At 45.5% G+C, this 22539-nt stretch overlaps 1 protein-coding gene across 3 annotated transcripts in view; it reads right to left on the bottom strand.

Annotated features, from left to right (window-relative positions):
- The window catches only part of UXS1 (UDP-glucuronate decarboxylase 1), a 93666-nt gene that overhangs the window by 20496 nt on the left and 50631 nt on the right, over positions 1–22539 (bottom strand). For all 3 annotated transcript variants that reach the window (XM_041756758.1, XM_041756759.1, XM_041756760.1), the window contains exons 7-9: positions 13463–13567; positions 10462–10521; positions 7480–7601 (exon numbers count right to left, since the gene is read on the bottom strand). In XM_041756758.1, the coding sequence (XP_041612692.1) occupies positions 7480–7601; positions 10462–10521; positions 13463–13567 (287 nt within the window). The remainder of the gene's footprint in view (positions 1–7479; positions 7602–10461; positions 10522–13462; positions 13568–22539) is intronic.

Raw genomic sequence — 22539 nt, 5'->3', positions numbered from 1 at the left:
AATGAAAGAAATATAAATCCAAGGGCTCATTCAACTTAAGACCTGCTCTCTTCTCACATGCTGGCATCTTCCGGAGTTTGTGTTCTGCTTCATCATGACACAAAGACCACCTCCAACTCAGTCCATCAGCCCTCATCCCCTGGGATCCTGCCAAGACCCCAAGTGGGAGGGCGGACCTCAGCAGATACTGACACAGCTGTTTATGGTGGCAGTCCAGTTGAGTGTTCACATACACATGTTGGAGGAAAGTATAATTACTCTCCATCTCAGGCCTGTGTCTGATCTACAGCCTACTTCCCTGAATGCAAACCCAGAAGGTGCCCACCAGGCCATGATGCCTCTTCAGGGAGACTCTGCTCTGAAGGACCAATGAGCAAACACATGCACAAACTCTTAACTCACATTCAACGTTCCACCTGCCAGGGACAGGGTCCTGCCGACTACCGGTGCACCTGAGCTTCCACCATGGCACAAGGCAGGGTCTCCGCACATGCGTGTATGCACACACACAACAGTGATTCAGGCAAGGAACTGCCCAGTCACTAAGAATGGCTGGTTTCAGACAGCCCAGGTGGCTCAGCAGTTTAGCACCGCCTTCGGCCTAGGGTGTGATCCTGGAGACCCGGGACTGAGTCCCATGTCGGGCTCCCTGCATGAGCCTGCTTCTCCCTCTGCCTGTGTCTGTGTCTCTGTCTCTGCCCCCCCTCTCTCTGTGTCTCTCATGAATAAATAAATAAAATCTTAAAAAAAAAAAAAAAAAAAAAGAATGGCTGGTTTCATAGTGTCCATAGTTTTGTCCCAGGTGGGGACCAAGAGTCATTCACTTATAATTCCAACTGTCAGGAAGTTTTTATCAAACATCAGGACGACTCCTCCAAGTTTGAGTCATAACAATATAAAACCAGTAGAAACTTTAGAGAAGGCAATGCTCAGGGCACCACGCCAAGTGAGCATATATAAACACAAGCAGGGAAAGAGCACGTGGCTTGCTCTGATAACTGGGTTTTGCAAATAGTGGCCAGGCTACAATAAACATGGGTGAGCTGCCATCAGAATGTCTCCTTCCCTACGTCTACTGCCTGGGAGGGGTGAGTGGCTTGATAGGCAGGCCTGTCTGATCAACCAGCAGTAACCCCAGAGATAGAGTGAAGGAACAAACCACTCTTCCCTCCTCAAATATCTCCAGAGGACAGAAAGGTTGCCAGGATTAAATGGGCTCTCCCCCAAAAGCTCTTTTTTAAAATGCACTCATTCCTTGGTGAGTACTATCTCAAGCCACTGAACACAGGATCACAGTCACCGTCTTCACTGATGGCAGGCGCCAGAAGATGGAACACAGAAGCCCTGCGTAGGGAGGAACAGCTGCTGACCAAGAGCTTTCCTCTGCCACCCTCTCCATGCTACAGGCAGCCTGCCCTGAAGGGGGACCTAGGGCAAGGATGGGAGAAATAGCAAAGTGCTTCCTGGTACCACGGGCCTGGCTCTATGAAGCCTCCATGATTTTTCCCATGCTTCTGGGAGAAGTGCTTGCACATCACAAAAGCAACAGGGTCATGAGATGCTAAACAGTGTACCGTGTAATTCCCCTGGGGCCTCTCCTAAATGCATCCTAATGAGGTCTGCCCCTACCTGACAAGAGGATGGAGGCCATTAGAGAACACAGAGCAATCCTGCTGAGCATGACTCTCCCAGGTGCTAAGAAGCTGCAATTCACTGTTGATGGTGGCACAGGGACAAGGCCATACAAGGTCAGGGGATAGCAGTGATGTGTCTGCCTGCCAATCTCCCTCAATAGCCCTGCTTTGGCCTTAACTATCAGTCCAGAGTGTTCTCTGTGCAGCAGGTTAGGCCAATGCTCACAGGCCAGGAGGGGGGCAAATACTACTCTGTTTCTAGATGTGGGAAGGGCTTGGTGAGCAAGCGGCAGAGCCAGGAGCCAAGATGATGGTAGGCAAGTCCAGGCCCCAGGTCTTCACACCGAAGGGTGAACACTACCTTCAAACATTTGATTTGTTAGCTGCTTGTTGAATATCTATTTTTAAAAATATTTTATTTATCATGAGAGACAGAGAGAGAGAGGCAGAGCCACAGGCAGAGTTGGAGAAGCAGGCTCCCTGCAGGGAGCCTGATGCGGAACTCAATCTCAGGACCCCAGAATCATAACCTGAGCCAAAGGCAGATGCTCACCCACTGAGCCACCCTGGTGCCCCCGAGTATCAATTTATTATTATTATTTATTTTTAAAAATATTTATTTATTTCTGAGAAACAGAGAGAGGAGAGAGAGAGAGGCAGAGACACAGGCAGAGGGAGAAGCAGGCTCCATGCAGGGAGCCTGGTGTGGGACTCGATCCTGGGTCTCCAGGATCACACCCTGGGCCGAAGGCGGTGCTAAACCGCTGAGCCACCCGGGCTGCCCTCAATTTTTTTTTTAACTAAAATATACATCTGAACCCTCTAATTTCTTAAAAGTTTCTGATGCCAGAGAATAAAACCCTCAAGGCTAGTGGACTTGGCCACTGGATGATTTCTGAGCTATCTTTCTGCTCTGCCAATCTACAGCTTTACAAATGGTGGCTTGTTTTGCAGACCCAGACCCAGCTGGTGGGCCATGGACTCCAGAGAGTCGTACCTGTGCAGGGCCGTGAGCTCCAATGCACACCAAGCACCAACCACAGCATGCAGACAAGTCCCCACATTTAAAGTCCCCACATTTACAAAAGCACTGCATCCAAGTGCACAAAGAAAATACACTTTAATTCGTCTCTGACAAATTCAAAGGACAGGTTTCTCCCAGTATTTGAGCATTCCTATGAAACCCTACAGAAGCCAGGATGACGTAAAACAAGGAAGAAATTACCATGAATTTTTGAGCTTTCTCAGACCCCCCCAAAATAACTTCTCTTAGGCTCTTCTGATACCCAAGGACACACCTTGCTAACATGAATAGAATAAATCAAGAGTAAGCTCACACGCTCCCACACAGGTCAGAGCCCAGGCATCCAGTGTTGATGCTGAGTGTGGCTCCTGGGGAAGGGGCTCAGGGTGAGTACCACCTCTGGGATGCAAAACAAAATTTGAACACTATTTTCATTTTTCCCATGTTTTTGTAAAGGTCAAAATCCTCTTTGGGTTCCATCTCATTCCACCTCCTGGAAGGAGACTCACAGGACTTGCATCTTCTCTTTCCCTGAAGGACGTGTTTTGAAATGTGTATGTGGGACAGATTTTTCTGGGAAATCAAGTTCTATTTCCAATACATTAGGGCATTTCCATATGTGAAAATGAATTCATTATTCTGAGAATCCTTTGGAAAAGAGAAAAATCTTCCTTTAGATCTTTAGAAAAGTTCTTTAGGAACAGATCTTTAACACCTTTAGAAAAAGATTATTTATACCTCTATTTACCTTGACTATATTCTCAATCCTTATTCATTGGATTTACTCAGAGTAAGACATAGCCGCCTACCATATGCAGTCTTCACAATGAAGTGACAATATATACTTAAGAAGGGATGGGTCATGTAAAAAAATAAGAGTTTGGGCAGCACAGTTTAGTGCCACCTTCAGCCCAGGGCTTGATCCTGGAGACCCGGGATCAAGTGCCACGTTGGGCTCCCTGCATAGGGCCTGCTTCTCCCTCCGCCTGTGTCTCTGCCTCTCTCTCTCTCTCTCTGTTTCTCTCATGAATAAATAAAATCTTTAAAAAAAAAAAGAGTTTAAGTTATTAAAATAATGAATTAAAAATATGCCAAAGGATGATGGTTTCCCCTTCTTTCTGGTCATTCTTTTCTCATGTCTCCAGACAGACAGCATAAATTGTACACCTAAAGTCTTGAATCTACCATGCTATCCTGAAAGTCTGAATATTTAGAACTATGAACGGACCATGTCACAACACAGCCCCTTATTGGCTAACTACACTGCTCTAAGGAGCAGCAGGCAATTCCAGAGCAAAGCTGTGTGGACTGCTGGCTCTGGTGTCCTCACTGGGTGTGTGCTTCACCGGAGCACGGAGGCCCTTGGACTTGGAGCTGCATCTTCTTTTGCTGAGCCAAGCTTCCTCACCTGCAATGCCCCCTGCAGGGCCATCAGCAGCCAGGCAGCCAGGTGTGGGTTCAAACTCTACTTACAGGCCAAGGAGCTAAACACAAGTTTTGCAGCCACTTTCCCAACTGTAAAATGGGCTATTCACCCCCTACCTCAAAGGTGTTAGGAGAATGAAGTGTGATTAAACAAATCTGCCTTACAGGCTGAGCCCTAAGAGAGGCCAACTCACCCCAGGCACTCCTAGCCCACAAGGGCCACCCTCTGACTCCCCCAGACCAGGCTGTGCCCAGAGGGGCCACCCCCCGATGCCCCCAGACCAGGCTGTGCCCAGAGAGGCCACCCAACTCCCCCAGACCAGGCCGCTCCCTGAGGGGCCTCTTCCGACTCTCCCAGACCAGGCCACACCCAGAGGGGCCACCTCTGACTCCCACAGACCAGCCCATGCCCTCAGGGGCCATCCCTGACTCTCTCAGACCAGGCCACACCCAGAGGGGCCACTCCCAACTCCCCCTGACCAGGCCGCACCCAGAGAGGCCACCCCTGACTCCCACAGACCAGGCCATGCCCTGAAGGGCCACCCCCAACTCCCCCAGACCAGGTAGTACCCAGAGGGGCCAAAACCATATGGGCAGGAGGTGCTCTGACCCACTCTTTCTCATCACTACTATAAAATTCTGAGTAAAAGATTTGTTTTAATGTCTTAAATGTTTACATCTTTTACAATTTTCACATGGTGGTATCTATTTTACTTTGTTCTATCCTTATTTTTTCTCTGGATAGGATTATGGGCAACATTTCTTCCTTCCTGCTCGTCTGTGTTCTCATAATTTATGTTCCTGGCCACGCTTCCCAGGGCAGGAACACAAACACCTCTGAACTACAGGGTGCATCCATGTTTCTTCTCAGCATGGATCCTAAGGAGGGAGAGAGAACCCAAGGGGGTCTGGTCTTGGACCTGTGGCTCTCCTTGCAAGGGACTAGAGTATTTGTAAGACAAATAGGAGAGGGACGGTGGGAAACCCATGCTGTGCCTTCCTCACAGGCCTCTCAGAACTCCGGCAAGGCCACAGTGACCTCTGTCCCAGCCCACTGCCCTTGGCCACACTGTCCTCACATCAAGAGATATAATGTTCATTTGTCTGCTGTGCAGCCACCAGAACCAGATATGATCTTACCACCCACAGGGGCAGAGGCATAGTCACTTCCTGACCTAATGGCCATCCTGAAGGAGCAGGAGCAGTGCTACGGGAAGGTGGTTGCATCACACAGCTCACAAGTCCCAACTTGCAACGAGAGGCAGGTGCTATTTCAGGCAGCAGTGACCATAACACCCACCCAGGCAGACAAGAGTCCTTGGGCAAAAGTGTGCTAAATAATGTGATGAGCCTAGATGAATCTACTGACTACTGGGTGCTATTAGCCAAGACCCCAAGCTTCTCAAAAACACAGAGCTTTTCTTCCACAAGGTCTTCTCAAACCTAGTACCAAGAGAGAAAGTAATCCATACACTGTTCCCACACGTAGAACTTGGCTCTACCAAGTAGAGCCCTCAGTGTCCCAGGGAGAAGCACATTATTCACTTGACCACCAATGTGACTTTTCCATCCATGCAATAATCATCTGTTAGGGGCTCCTGTGGGTGAAGCACATGCTGGACATTCCATAGTAGAGGTATCACTCAAATGAGTGACTGTCCTTCTCATCAGGGCTCTTAGGGACACAGGTACAGACCAACTGTATACACAAAGGGCTTCTAATGGGAAGATGACTACAGTTTTCAGAGCAATGCTACCTATGCCATTAACCTCCCAAGACCTATGTGGGCAGAAATATAAATGCTGACAGATCCAGATTTATCTAGATGTTATATTCCTGAGCTCATGAGCCTGATGACATGTACAGATGCAGCGCTAGTCTGTGTTTGAAATGAATACCCTGGCTAGTGTCTGGATGTGTATCACAGTTCCTGGCATATAGTCAGCGCTCAATAAATGCTGGATATATTATTACTACAATTATCATAAGGTCACATCTTGAGAAAATAGGTATCTCCTATAGACTCACCAGACTCATTTACAACATAACACAAGAATGAAAATACACGAAAATAGTCCAGAAACTCAATAGTCTTTATACTTATTATGCAGTAAAATGTAACATGTACCCTTTAAGCACTCAGGTTAGTTTTCTCAAGTACCAACATACCCATCTAGAGGTTGTTCTTTGTATCTGGGAGACCATCTTAAATTGTGGGGTGAAGGTACTCTGGATTCAAGAATAAAGATGTCTTTTCTAGAATTGATTTATGTTTCTTAAGATAAACGGATAATGTAAGCCAATTGCCCAAAGTAGTTCAGAAAGCAATTAGTTTTTCCCCTGGCTGAGAAAGAAGAGAATAAATAAATACCTCTATCAGCACAGTATTCTATGAGTCTTTAATGTTAGTATTTCATTAAAAATATGAGGAAAAAAGCTCCTGACAACTCTCCACTGAAAAAAAAAAAAGGTGTTCAGGAATACTCTGCCAGACACACTGACAAACCTCTTCTGTTATGCAAAAGCACATGGCCATCTGAGCTCAACTGCAGGCGGGACCCTTGGCCTCAGAATGCTGCTCCCAGGAACAGACACTCAAGTCTCTAAGTCCTGGGAGCATGGGCCACACCATCTGACTCTAGTCTGCAACAATCTGCCCCCACGTACCACCCCTTACCAGAGGGTACATCTGTGAGGATGTCAGAAAACTGGTCCAAATTCAGGGACAGCAACCGAGGAAAGGATGGACTAGACTGGGCCCTTGCCTGGAGACAGACAGTGCTGTGACAGATAGGTCACAGTCCAGGGCACAAGGAGGCAGAGCCAGGGTGGGAACACAGACCCTCCACCTCTCGGTCTCGTGGGCTCCTTCTGCCGTAACACATGGGTGAATGGATCTGCCATATGACGTCATCCAAGGGAGAAGCCCCCAGTGCAGCAATATTGAATAATTAAGAGATCAGGAAACAATAGTAAATAAATATAAGTAACAATTCCTAAAAAGGTTCAAATTACAGCAAATTCACTTTTATACTTATTAAATAACTCAAAGAAAACTAAAAAAGATATTTTGGATTTGGAGGCTTCAGGAAAACAGAGGCCTTTACTAACTGCTAGCAGGCAATCAAGCAATGGAGAAATGTACCATTCATAGCCATGTGGTAGCACTCCACACTGAAGAATTTATCTCCAGAAAATCATTTTTAAAAAAGGACATACACAGGAAAAGCTGCTGATAATACTATGAAGTTACAGTAGTGAGAAAACTAAGCTTCCCCAGTGGCCACTGTCAGGCAAACTTCATTATGGTGTTTCATTCCTGTATGGTGCTCTGCATTTGATGGAACAGGTGTTCAGAATGTCTACACCCCAACCCCCTGAACATGGTTTGATACCTGCTTCATGTAGGCATAGCACATGGTCTCGGCAACGCGCTTCCCTTCATCGTAGCAGGCTCGCGGTCCTATGGGGTTCACGTGGCCCCAGTAATCCTCACTCTGAGGGTGGACTTCAGGATCTAGGAGTATGGGAAAGTAAGACCGTGTGTTCATTCAGTCATTCGCATTCTGAATAATGAGTATTTATGACGTCCAAGGCTGCTCTAGAAAAACCAAGGTAAACATTTACAAATGGGGAGATACCTATCAACGTGGCACAGGCCATTCTCCAAGTTTCAGAAGGATGCACTGCTCTTATCTCTCATATTAAGTAAGGACAGTACTTTACAGGGATAAAAAATAAACCAAGGTATCTCAACTACAAGTGTCCCTTCTCTTCCATAAATTGTTCTTAACACTTATTATACAGACTATATAGTTAAATGTAGTCTATGTGAAGGAATATATGGCTCCACTTTATATTTACAAAATACATAATTATAGTAAAGCATGTACTTATTGAAATGATTTTAAGAGCATCTCTGTGCAACAGGAGGATTTTCCCATGTGCCAACAAGATGAGAACAAACTTGAGAACCTCAGTGAGACTATTACTTCCCCCTTCTGAGTAGGGTGGAAGGATGGAGTGCCAGGCAAATGACTGCTTGTTCCTTTAGCACACATTTTACACTTCCCAATTCCTGTTTTTCTGACGTGTAAATCAATCACATTTTAAGATGTGCCAAGGGAACTGATTATTTAAAGAACTCTACCAACAAATTATTTTTTAACACAAATGTATTTTTGGAAAGTGAATTAATACCTAATGTATATGGTACATACAGTCATGGTATAGAATGTATAAATCTTTGCCAAGAAATCTGGACAATACACAGGAACTCTGTATTATAAATTCATTTCTTGCTTATCTTTTTTTTTTTTTTAAGATTTTATTTGTTTGAAAGAGAGAGAGAAAGAGTGGGGTAAGCAGCAGAGAGAGAGAAGCAGGCTGCCCGAGGAGCAGGGAACCCAATGTAGGGCTTGATCCAGGACTCTAAGATCATAACCTGAGCTGAAGGCAGATGCTTAATCAACTAAGCCACTCAGGTGCCCCTTTTTGCTTATCTTAAAGCCAAAATCTGACTTCAAGCTCATGGGAACAATAGGACCTTTGCAGGACGAACACATGAATGCACAGGCACCCAAGCTGGCTGGCCCCCTTCAGGAGGCCGGCACTCCTTCTACAGCATGGCGAAATCAAGGCAAAGATCCAGACCTCTCTAGCCACTGCTGTGGTTTAAAATTCTCTTAAGAAGGGAGTACAGTTTTACTGCAGGATGAGAGAAGAGGTCTATGGCAAATACTCCCTGAGAGAAGAAAGCCAGTGACTTAATTTCACACAGATGTAACAGATAATTGATAGCAGACCTTTTTTGGGGATATGTGACAAGAGTTGGGCCACCTAGACTCCAAAGAGACTATCATAAATTTGGCAAATGCAAGAAAGAGAAGATCGGGCACACTTGTGTGTCTGCCTCTCGATGGGCACCCTGGGCTGAGGTGTCCAGATGCCTGAGGTTCAAGACGAGGCTTTACAAAATCCTCACATGTTGTTGCTATAAAAGGTCTGGAGTTGAAACTAATTTCCAATTAATCTCCCTTTCTCAGCATGTTGGAGGCTAAGACATCAAACACCCACCCCATGAAGCGTCAGTTTACTGCACTGATCAAACACAGGAGCTGAACTGTCACATCTCAATGTTATTTAAGAACCCTAAGGGACACAAGCTGTCATCAGACATGCAGATAATGAAGAAGGTGGCAGGAAGATGATTGGACAGGGGTCCTTGTGAGAAGAAGGGGTCCAGTGAGAAGAGTACTTTTATATTTGGGACATTTAGAAAAAGCCCTTTGAACTGTATCAACACCCTCCTCTTCTGACACATGAAGCCAGCAGAGGAAGCCGAGGGGAATCTTCTCTCTAAAGGGAAATTTACTGATCCCTTGTAAGTCTTGCTACAGAAACAACAGGGAGGGGAAACGTAAGTCTACTCAATGCCTGCTCCAAAAGCATTGTGGTAAATGGGTTGGGGGTGGATCCTTTTAACTGCCGAGATTCAAGGTGGATGGTGCTCTCTACCTTTTCACAGGGAGTACAAAGAACAGAAATGCAGTTAGTAGAATTTCCTTGTTTCTGTAATTATTTTTTTCACTTGGTTCCCTTATTTAAAAAAAACAAACCACCTCTTCCTATTCTGCCCCTTCACTTCCTCATTTTTCCATCCCAAATAGTAACGTGCAGTAGACAGATTACACCATGTCAGAGCCTCGCTTCTGTTGCTTCAACTACACAGTTCTCCACAACCCCACACCAGCTGGCTGAGCACCAAATGTTAATCAGCGTGCACTGAACATGCAGCCTTCACCCTGCTCCGAATGCTGGCTTCCTTAACAGGCCTCAAGGGTGGTGAAAGTTGATAAAACAGGCTCAAGAGTTTTCTGGCACTATCTACTTAAGATTCTTCCAGAAATCATTGTATAACAGGTGAGGCAATCAGCACCTATCTCTTCACCAAGTGAGCAAAGGCCAACCTCCGAGTTCCCAGTGGGTCATGCTCACTGCTCCTGCTGCTAACACCCAAGAATGACCTGCACCAGCTAGACTGGCAAGAGAAATCCCTGATGAAAGATTTCCAGGGTCCTTTCAGAGCTGAATGGAAAAAACACTCTTGTGGGTTCGTAAGTGGTAGGGCCTTCCTGGAAAGGTGACAGGAACACAGTCCTCTGAGAGCGTTCTGGGGCAGGAGGAAGAGGGGTTCAGCCCCGAGAGCAGACCATAGAGGGCTCAGATGGTAGGCCTCTCTGCTGCCTTGCACACGAACAGAGACAGTAGGCTGGGCCTTCTTACAATGGAATCCCGACTCATTTTTGACTTCTTCTTCACCTAATACAGTCCCCTGGGCCCAGAGCAAGTGCCCCTGTGGGAGTCCGGCTACTCACCTCCATACACCTCTGAGGTGGAAGCCAGCAGCAGGCGAGCGCCAACTCGTTTTGCCAGTCCTACAGAAAGCAAACATCTGATCAGAGAGGTAGTCGGCTACAGGGCAACAGGGAGATTACATATGCACATGTGTGTAGCCAATTTATGTCATTTTTTAGCATCAATCATATCTGATCATTTGTGCACTGTGAACCATCGGCTCATAGCGCATCTACGTTGAAACCAAAATAAAAACAAGAGCAGTAAGAAAAATACAAATGAACCGTCAGACACACAGTATTTAGTCAGATACTGCTAAATGGAGGCAGGGCCAAATAGAGAATCTGTGAGTTTGGGAAGGTGCGGGCTTGGGGTTACTGCTGGTAGGCAGAAGCCAAGGCTGTTTGCACCTTCACTTGCACTATCCTCCCCACAAACTGGTCCAGCTGCCACCTCCTCAACACACCATGTGTCACTGTGTGTGTACCCGAGGCAGTCTCCCTGGCTGGGCCCCTCCACCCCATTCTCCTGTCTCCTTCAATGCTCTGCTTCTCCAAAGGGAGCTGCCACATTCCTGTGACCAGCTCTGAACCATTTCCTGTATAAATCCCCCCACAGGTAGAACAGCCTAGAACATCAGGCTCTACGGTGGTCATGAAAGTATGAAAGTCCTCCAGACACTCTCAGATTCCCAATGTTAAGCAGTTCATCAGAGGCTCACAGCCCTAAGGCAAAGAAACTCTTGCCCTTCAGTTAACCTGAAGGTACTCCCCCACGGTGCCTCCATGCACAGATGCCACCAGGCCCAAGGGCTGGCTGTGCTAGCGCTGTGCTTGGGGCAGAGGTCCAGCAAGGCACCCGTGAAGTGCTGGGGAAGGAGCTGGGTGGGCACACACAAGCTGTAGGCACTTCTACGGAAGCTGGGTGACTAGAAATGCCCTAGCATGAGGGGCCCCAGGGGTGTGGGTGAGGTAGCACCAGGAGGAAGGAAGCAGGGAGCCATGAAGAGTGAAAATGTGCATCAAGAGCAAGAGAACAGGGCTGCAGAACAGTAAGGAACTAGAAATCGTCTGTGCCAATGCCACGATGCAATGTAACACAGGACAGAGCAGGACATGGAATTTATAGGCTTTGTACTTTATCCCATAGTAGCTCTAGTTTCAAAAGGAAGGATCCTGAGGTGTTTTTTATGGTCAACTTTTGAAGTAACTGTAGATTCAAATGCAGTCATACAAACTAACAGAGAGGGATCCTGTGAACCCTTTACCGAATTCCCTCAACAGTAAAACCCTGCAAAATTAGAGTATGATGTCACAAGCAAGACAGTGACATGGATACACTCAGGACATGAAGCATCTCCATCGTCACATGGACCCCTCAGCAGGGGAGCCAGGGGAGCCCATGGGCACTGCTCCAGTGCCTGGGTTATGCAGACTGGACAAAGGAGTCTCATCTTGAAGAAGCAGAGCACGGGCCCAGAGAAATAGGGAGGCACAGCGAGGGAAAAGTCCCACTGGGAAGGGGCCAGGTGGGGTTCGTTGCATCTTATCTCAAGTGCAAAATGAGTAAAGACAGCACTTCTCTCCATTCAGCATAAGAAGTCTTACTTGGGTCTTTGTGGCCTAGCAACTGCCCGTAACCTCCCTGCCCCACCCCCTGCCCATTTCAGCTTTTTGTCCCTGTAGCCCTGGAAAGCAGTTTACCATTCCTCTTCAAGACTTCCAGACTTCAAGACTTGGGCCATGGCTCAAGAGTCCTCTCCACCTAACACTTCACTGGTACCTCCCTTCTGGAAGGGTCCCTTCCTCACTGGTATGACTGGTGCCCAGGACCGTATGTCACCTCCTGCAGGAAACACCAAGTTCCCCAGCAGAAGAGCCTGAGATGATCCTTATCTGAGGACAGGAAGGTGTCCTGGGCACAGTGATTAGTATTCATTATCATTATAAACATCTGACTTAGAGGCTTTTCCTCTGCTGCATCTAGCTCAGGTACAAAGGAGGTGGCTGGGGAAGCAGAGAGTGTGTGTGGGCAGGTGGCAGGAATGGGTAGGAAGCAGCTCTACCAATGTCTTACCTCTGAGCAGAAATGGGGACTCTGTTTTGTCTGGCGGCCAGGGCAGGGGTTGCAACAAAGAGAACAAATGCCCTTTCTAGACTAGAAGAATGAATCATTTTACTTCACACAGAGCTTGACCCCCTAGAGTGTTTAGTCTGAGAGATTCGAAAACCAATCTCCGGCTGCCCTTTCAATCCCCCGTCTCTGTGCTTCCTCAATTAAAATTTAGTGCTGTGTTTCCCAAATCCATTTATAGAAGCTGTTTTAAATGTTCCCAAAATTAAAACCATTTTTCACTTGACATTTTAAAAAGTGGTTCCTTTTTTCTATTTTGCAACTAATCAAACCCCTAGCTTTCGAAACCCATGTCAAACTTCAGATGTCTCTAATGCAAGCATTAATATGCACATGTCACCCACAGCTATAAAACTAAGGGGTCTTGTTTGTGAACGTGCATGGGTGGCCACTTTTAACAGTGCTCATGCCATCACCTTTCACTTCCAAAGTGAATACTGCAGTTCAGTCTAGACTCGGACATTCAGCTTGGACAACCCCGTCAGGTATGCCGGTCTCCTGCTCCTCCCAGGAGTGCTCCAGAAACCCCCTTGTGTGTAGTTCACACCAACCCAACCTCGGATCAGAGTCACCAGTGCCTCTTCTAGCCCAGAGGCACACACACCAGGTGTGAGGGGAAAGTGAGCAAAGGATGTGTGGTCACAGTGTTGGGTGGTCACTCCTCCTGGGAATTTAACTGAGGAATGCAGACTGGTTACTATGATGGCTGTGTTCCCCTGTGACAACTGATGGCTCATAAGGTCACTCTGAAAGAGCACGAACAGGGGATGAAGGAGACCAAGATCTAAAGACCAAGATCAAACTCTTAACAGAACTTCAATGACCTATGCTTGGAATTGTCTGGCGTATCCCTAGCAACAGCTGCAAAATAAGGAAAGGACAACTTACCCAGCATGTTTAATGTCCCGATCGTATTGGTCTTCAGGGTCTTGATGGGGTTATACATGTAGTTTGGAGGGGAGGCTGGGGAGGCCAGGTGGTATATCTGGTCAACTAAAGGAGACAAAAATGGAAGTAGGTGATTCTGGAGGAAAACACGAGAAACATTCTGAACTCCTAAGAATCACACTGAATGATCTTTCACTGAAGTCCCAGTTGTTACTGTTTTATTCTTCATAAGAACTAATTTGCTTTTGCAATTAGAACTTTAAACAAAGTCTAATTGTCTGCAACAAAAATACATGGGGGCCTGGTTATCTAGGCCTGTTCTCTAATGAGAGGAAATCTGATTACAGAGTTGACTGTTTGAGATCTATCCCAGATATAGTTCGCAAATCAAAATGAAGACTGATTTTTCAGACACTGAATTAAGCATGAATATTAATTTAAAGCAAACGAGGTTTCTGATTTGTAAAACCAATCTGACATAAAAGCACTAAAATATGCTTTTGTTGCTTTGTTTTCACATATTTTGTGTACATAAAACCAGACCCTGAGATGACAGTCGGAGGGTCATTTTTGTTTTCGTTGACTGATTATTTATTGAGCATCTGCTCAGTGGCTCAATAAATAATCAGTCAATGAAAACAAACAAAAATGACCCCCTGACACACTGGAAACCAACATTAATAATGAAACTTCAGTCATCAAATGCCTATTTCAGGAAGGACACAGGACAAGGGTGGAGATACAGTGACAAATCACCAGCTCTGGAGGATCCTGGTCTGATGAAGGAGACTAGGTGAGGAGTCTGGCCTCTAGGTGGACCTGCCTGTACAGAGAGATGGGCCAGGAGCTCATTCACACTCGGGTTACTTGGGAGTAAGGGTACTGTGAACCATGGAGGACAAAGGACAAAATTTCTGTTGAGGCTCTGAAAGGTCTAAGTGACAAGTTTGGTATGGTGACAGTGTACGAGACTTTAAATACCAGGATAGAGGCTGGACTTGCACTGACAATGAAGACTGTTGAGTTTTAAGCCGGAGGCATTTGAGAACATAAATTTTGACACCAATCACTAAGCAGCTGAAAACACATTATAATTATTATCATAATTTTGAGGGTAAAGTACTGTTATTCCTGTTTTACACTAGAGATTAAGAAGCTTGCAGATGAAGCAGCTAAAATAATGACAAAGCCAGGATTTGAACCCAGTTTAATATAAATCCAAACCTAGAGCTTTTTGAGCACTATATGGTACTACCATCAGTAAAGCTGCAGTAGGAGGGTGGTTTTTAAAACCATGAATGGCAAAACGAGTGGGTTCTACACAACTCCCCTCATGCACAGGCATGCATTGTGACATTGCCACCCCCAACCCTTGCTCTCTTGGGTTGCACTGGCCACACAACAGAGAGGCCCCTGGGAAACAACATCTCCCTGTGAAATAGCAGCGATGGATAAGCATGTTTAGGAAGCCATCCCTACAGACCAGTCTGGGCTGCACCATTCCACTTCAGCTCCAAGCAAGAGAAAACATCACCACCATCACAGCAAGCCAAGAAACAGGTGGTCTGAAACACCCCTGCCAACAAGAATCCTCCCTGTACATGGCTTCAGCACCCATATAAGAGGGCCCACAGGTACTCCCCTGGTCTCCCACCCTCTTCCCATCCAGGGACCACTGCTCTCTTTTAGGTAACAGCAAATTAGGGGCTAGGTTTCAGAAATGACAGGCAAAAGATAAACTGGGAAAAACAGTCCTCATGGTAAATTCTCCAAAACAACTTTTTCAGAAAATATCCCCTCCCACCAGAAAGTGCCCTACCTCCCCACCCACATCCATTCACCAGCTGTCCCATGCTGAAAATCTCCGGTCATGCCCAGGATGGCATGGGAATCACTGCAGTGCCTTCTGGGGGCTGGGGTTACTCTGGAACATGATCTCCCACCAGGGGTGAGAGCTGAACAAGTGTCTTATCTTCCAACAAAGGGCGAAAGTGGTGGCTCTGTACAAGAGCATGATATTCTAGACTGTGAGCTTGGTCTCCATTCAATTCACCCTAATTATCTCAGTCTTTCAAGCCCAAGCACATGTGGGAGGCTCAATACACAAGTACCACCAAGATGAGGAGAAAGGGAAGCAGATGGTTATATGGAGGTAGTATCTTTGGAAAGGGGTTCTAGTTACTACGCAGGCTCACAGAACATTCTGGTAAATGATGTGTTTCTCCTATACCATGACCATACCTCAAGGGAGGCAAGAACAACATGTATAAGACTGTAGGTCTCATCTGCTAGATATTTATTTGTGAGGCTTCCCTTTTGCTAAGACTTCCAGCAAATTTCTGATGAGATTTTTAAAGAAGTCTTATTTTAAAAATACTGTAATACTGTAATACCATCTCTTATCAAAATCTCAACAGTGATTTTTACAGAAACAGAAAAAAAAAAAATCATCCTGAAATCCATATGGAATTTCAAGGGACCCTGACTAGCCAAAACAATTTTGAAAAAGAACAAAGTGGGAAGACTTACATTTCCTGATTTCAAAACAATACAAAGCTACAGTAATCAAAGCAGTGTGTTACTGGCATAAAGACAGACACAGAGACCAATGGAACAGGATATGGAGTCTAGAAATAAATCCTTGTGTACACAGTTCAGTGATCTTCAACAGGATACCAAGCCACTCAGTGAAGAAAGGACAATCTCTTTAACAAACAGTGCTGGGAAAATGAGTATTTTTTTTTTAAAAGACTGATTTATTTATTTATTCATGATAGAGAGAGAGAGAGGGAGGCAGAGACATGGGAGGAGGGAGAAGCAGGCTCCATGCCGGGAGCCTGACACGGGACTCGATCCCAGGACTCCAGGATCGCGCCCTGGGCCAAAGGCAGGCGCTAAACCGCTGAGCCACCCAGGGATCCCCAGAAAATGAGTATCTATACACAGAAGAATAAAGTTGTATCCTTGTCTTACTCTACATACAAAAATTATCTTAAAATGGACAAAAGACCTAAACCTAACACCTAAAACAATAAAACTCTTAGAAGAAAACAGGGGAAAAGCTGCAGGGCGTTGGATTTGGCAAAGATTTCTTGGATATGACACCAAAGCAAAGGCAACAGAAGCAAAAATAGAAAAATGGCATCACATCAACTTTAAAAACTTTTCTGACAATATCAAAGGACACAATCACCATTAAAAGGACAAACTACACAATAGGAGAAAATATGTACAAGTCATATATATGATAAGGTGTTAATATCCAGAATATATAAAGAGTTCCTATAAATCAACAATAGGCTCAAATAACTCAAAAAAAATGGCAAAACACTTGAATAATTTTTCCAAAGATGACACACAAATTGCCAACAAGTACATGAAAAGAAGTTCAACATCACTAACCATTAGAGAAATGTAAATCAAAATCATAATGAGGTAAGGTATCACTTCACACCCATTAGGATGGCTACTATTAAAAAAAAAAAAAAACAAGAAAACCAAAACTAACAGGTATTATTGAGGATAAAAGAGCAAGAATCCCACTTCTGAGACCCTGAATGCAGGTCTCAAAGAGATATTTGCACACCCATGTTCACAGCAGCACTATCCACAATAGCCATGCGGTGGAAGCAACTCAAGTGTCCATGGACAAATGAACAGATAGACAAAAATAGTGTATACACATACACGCAGTGAAATACTATTCAACCTTAAAATGAAAAAAATTGTCACATACTACAATAGAACAAAGATGTACTTTGAGGATATTACCTTAAAGTGAAACAATCGAGTCACAAAAAGACAAATCCTGTAGGATTCCACTTATACGAGGTACCTAGAGTTGTCAAACTCAGAGACAGAAGGTAGGTCAGTGGTTCCCAGGGCCTGTGGGAGGAGTGCTACTGTTCATGGCTACAGAGTTCTAGTTTTGCAGGTGAAAAAGTTAAGTTCTGGAGATCTGGTCTAACACAGTGAATTTAACACTACTGGCTGGTACACTTGAAAAATGGTTAAGATGGCAAAAAGCAAAGTAAGATACTTATAAGCAGTAAAAGATGAAAAGAGTATTAGTGAGAAAAGGGTTTAACTTTTACTAAAGCTGAAGTCAAGATGAATGGTTTGGGTTTATCTATTTGTTCTCCCTGTCTCTCCCCTAGGAATATAGGAGCTAAAAGTCAGGTTCCTGACCACTGCTGTCATTCAAGATTCTGAATCAATCCTTGCCGGATACATGAGCTACCCAGTGAAGCTTCTGAATGAGAGATGCCTGCACCCCTGGCATCCAGATGCAGACACTCCAGGTGGAGAGACTCTGGACACACATATACACACACACACGCATACTTTTAAAGCCACATTTGAAAACTACTTATTTAAAAATAGAATCCACACTTTTAAAGACGAATCTTTCTTCAAGAAAACCAAGAAAACTCAAAACCTTTTGAAATTGTTTATAATCTTAACATGCAAATTCATGAAGAGTAAAGGAAAATCCTGTGACTGCTTTCTGACCCCCACCCTGGAGTTATTCTGAGTTGATAAACAGCTAAAAATAAAAAGCAAACATAAACACTTACAAAGTTTAAGTTAACAAGTCAGGTCTCATGGAATGCTGTCCTTCTTAGGTTGTTTTACCCTTTGTAGCTTACAGACAGACCAGTAAGAGCATGGGTCAGTCCGTCCCTGCTCACCTGCTTCAGAGCTCAAAGATGGCAGGTGTATAGGCAGCAGACCACCAACTCCACATACACGTGTTGTATCTCCTCTGTGCAAAACACCTCAGCACACTCTGCTGCCGCTCTTGAGCAGGAGTGGACCAGATCCACAACAGAATTCATCTGGCCAGGTCTTCAGACCTGTGCACCACACCAGAGAGCACATAACCGTGTGCCTGGACCTGGAGCCTGCTCCCTTGGATTTCTGCTCATGCAGGTGCAGCCGCCACGTGCTTCCCAAAGACCATGTCAACCAGGTGTATGGGTTGTGATCTCACAGAACAAATCATGTAGCAGTTTTTACTCTTGAGGTGACAACATCTGCAGCGAAGAAGTCTTATAGCGCATCAAAGACTAGAAAAGAGGGTGCCCTGAGAGCCTGTGCCTCGTAAGTCAGACACCAAATAAAACACATGAACATTTCCAACCTGCTCCTTGTCTCCTGTGCATATGCACAAGTCTACGCTTTATCCTGGAAGGCTCAATTCAGCGGTCAGTTTATGTGCAAAAGCCCTCCCATGGGCCCTGTCAGAGATAATCACTCTCACCGCCAGTTGCCCATGGCACTAACTACACCCCGCCTTGTCTGGGCCTTTCTACACATCCTCTTCACCAGATGAAAAGTCACTGAGAACAAGACAGCCTTGTTCCTCCTTAGGTGCTCCACACAGCTTTGCTCTCTGCAGGAGGGTGCCCCCTACTTGTTACCTATGTGCACACACAAATGCAGATACCCGGGCAGATCTAATGCATCAGAAGGGCTAGACAGGCTTATAATGAAACACCAATTCCCCCTACGTGGCTCCAGGGCCAGGGCCAGTTTGGGAGCAGAGCTCACTAAAGCGAGCTGAGTAAGGAGATGAGCCATAGACTGGCCTCTTTATCCAAAAAGCTATTCCATCTGGTTTGTTGATGTTTTCACACCTTGTAGTTCAGCCTGACCACAGCTCCCGGTCATCCCACCAGGAAAGGCTAAGGTGGGCCCTAAAAACTGTCACTTTTAAGTAGCACCACTGATGCATCATGTTTAAAAAGAATCTGAAATCCTATGAAAATCAATATATCCAATAGTCCCTCCCCTTCCCATGAGAATGTGTTCTGTCTGGAGCTTTAATGACAGTAACTCTGGTCCCTGTCCTAGAAAGGACCAAGCAATGGAGGCTGTTGAGCAATTACTTGGGTAAGGAATTCTGAAGAAGGGGGGGGGGGTGGATTTTAGAACAAACATAAATAATCAGAAGAATGAGAAGTGTTATAAAAGTACTGAGCAATATTAATAATAACAGCAAAGTGAACCCTCACAGCCCGGGGAGGGGGGGGAGTCCTCAAAAGATGTCAACTGCACTGCAAAAACATACACCAAAAATGAACATGATGTTCAAACATCTAAGTTGAGGGGAGGGAGAGAAGAGGAGAAAGCAGGGCATGCCCATTAATTCACTGGAGCTGAGCCTCTACATTTGACCAAGTAACCTTGTGACCCTGTCACATTTGCAAGGGCCATTAGCTGTAATCATGGCCAGAAAAATAGGAGCCTAAACAATTAGCCCTAAAAGAGCTCAAATTAATGATCAAAGAAGGGAAACAGTAAAGCAAACTAGTGTTTACTTTTTCACAGAATTTCCTTAAATAGGTCCAAAGCAGCACTCCTGCCAGAACACAGGACGTTATTTTCATGCTGGGAAGAGGATGGCCAAGGGGTGGGGTCCAACTGAGGCACACTCGGCCCCACCATCAATCCCAAAAACAACAGTCCTGCAACTATACTGACCACAAACCAACATCCTATAGATTTTCAGGATGAATGTCACTGTGCCTGGAAAATACACAGATGATATGTAAGTATGAAAGGGAAAAGGTGTCGAAATTGAACAACTTGAGATCACCCAGAATTGTTCAGGCTCCATGAAAAAAATCAAGTATAGTTTCCTACCAAAGGGGAAATCCACATAAAAACCAACTGAATGTTTACATCTCCCAGTGATTTTCGTGGCCTGTGTCTGACTGCTTTCCTGTACCAGAGCCACACCTTACTAAACTGGTAAGGTATACCCATTAAGGAGTTGTACCCTGAAGCTTTGAATAAAACAAAAAGTTGGTTGGTGCTGTGAATTGGTGCGATTATTTAGCATACAGTAAAATCCCGGCATAAAGGTACTCCCATTGATACACTTTCTTTCCCTGTAGTCTAGGCCAGAGCCCTGCCATAAATGCTGCACAAGATGTTCCCGTCTGCCACGTGGAACATAAGACCTTCACCCTGGTTCCCCAATACCAGCATTTATGATGGAAAACAGGATTTTAGAAGATATAGAACTTTTCAGTGTAAAGACCAAATTTCTCTTGGCACAAAGAATTGAGAGTGGGATTTCTGCCTTGATTTCATATCAAATAATATTGATTTAATGCAAAGGGAAGACTGTACATGCCAGAGGTCTGCCTCAGCCCCAGCATCAAAAGTTACAGTCAGTGCTGTCACCTGTCCATTTCCTGCGGCCGGCAGCTGCCCTCACCTCCCTCGGAATCTCCCCCAAGTGCTAAGGGGTCACCATGATAACACGGTGGTGAGAAAGCACCCATGGTGCCCGAGCTTCCCTGCAGAAATCCCCCCTCCCCCCGCCCCAAGTTTAACAGAGGGGGAATCTTGGATCTGCAGCCTTTGCACTTTATGTTTACATTTGCAACAAAAACTGAAAGGGAGAAAAAAATGTCTAAATTATAATTCAACAAAAATCTTCTCATCAGAATAGCACTCCTCAAGTACCTACATCAACACAGACCCAATGCTCTTGGCAAATGCAGTTTCCATCCATCACTCGTGGTCAACTCTGGGGCATCTGGGTATGCCAGTCCAGCCTCTCCTGTCTTCCCTGTCTTGGTACCCACCCCTCCTGGCCTTGCACAGGATCGATCCCCACGCCTAGGTACGAGGTGCGATATGGGACTCCAGGCACTGGTTCCTGACTTGCACATGAGAACAATACCTATTTACCTCCGGAGCACAGTCAGTATTCATAGAGTGTTTATGACGGCCATTTTCTGCTTTCATTTTCCAGGACCTCTTACAGGTCAGGTAACTGCATGTTCCAGAAGCAGGCTCCCCATGATGCAATGGCTGTCTCTTCTTCTGTCCTCTATAGAAATGTCAGTTTCAAGATTCCTGCTTATGCAGACAGTGGACAAGTAAATTGGGACAGCATCTGGAGGGTCACAGGCTGTATACATCAGGAGCCTGGACATGAGACTAAGGCAATAACAAAAGTGACTTTGATGTGTATGCGGGACAGCTTTCTCAAGCAGGGTTCATCATGGCCCCGCATTTGCAAACATCCTAGATATCGAACAACACCAATAATAAAACTATACTACATTCAAATGATGAGGAAGTCCTGAACATATAGCTTAGCCTCACCTGTACCACATGTGTTCAGAACACTTGTATTAGCCCACAGTTGGGCAAAATCCTCTAACACAAAGCCTACTTTGTAATATGTACAGGTTGCTGACCCTTGTGATCGCTGGCGGACTGGGAGCTGTGGCTGCCACTGTCCAGCATCACAAGAGGATGGGATGGCATGTTCCTAGCCCAGAAGATACAAATGAAAAATCTGAAGTGTGGTTTCTACTGAATGTGTACTGTTATCACACCATTATTAAGGTCATAAAATCTTTAAGTTGATCATTATAAGCTGGGGACCTATACCTCCATCATCCTTCAGCAGAGTTAGCTCTCTCTGAAAAGTCTCTGGGGTCAGTGCTCCGTGTCCCATGCATCCCAAATCATCCTTGCCCCCATGATCACAGGGATCTTTCTCCAGACATCCTCCCTTCTCACAGGGGAGCCCCCTGTGGCCCAAAACTGCCCGCCAGGCCTCCAGGCTGGAATGAGGGGCTGTCCCAGCGCGCACCTCCTTTCACAATCTCCATGGCCCGGCATCACCCTTACAAAACCCGAACACACCTGCTACTCCCCAAATCTGGCTTGTCGGAACCTTCCCCAGACCCTTAATAGATGGGTTGCAAGAATTAACCTTACTCCTTCCACAGCTCAATATTTGCAGGGTGGATTCACTATCTGAAACTTCAATGTCTCATCTGGTAAAATCCAGAGTTCTTTTAAAGCAATATGAAATCAGATTCAGTTATTTCAGTATTACAATTCCTTCCAAAGCAGTGATACTCCTCTATATAACATAGCCCAGACAACGTGGAGGCCTCTAACAGAACCCCCATGACAACAGCACCGCTGGTCTTAAAGCAGTTTACAATTCATGATCACATGGTGATCCCCGAATTCCATGGTACCCACTCTCAGCCCTGACCCCGGGCATGTGGCAATCACTTTCTCCCCTCCCAATCTCA

Source organism: Vulpes lagopus, chromosome 5, assembly GCF_018345385.1.
Source record: "Vulpes lagopus strain Blue_001 chromosome 5, ASM1834538v1, whole genome shotgun sequence".
Taxonomy (NCBI): domain Eukaryota; kingdom Metazoa; phylum Chordata; class Mammalia; order Carnivora; family Canidae; genus Vulpes; species Vulpes lagopus.
This window is presented reverse-complemented; position numbering and strand designations above follow the sequence as displayed.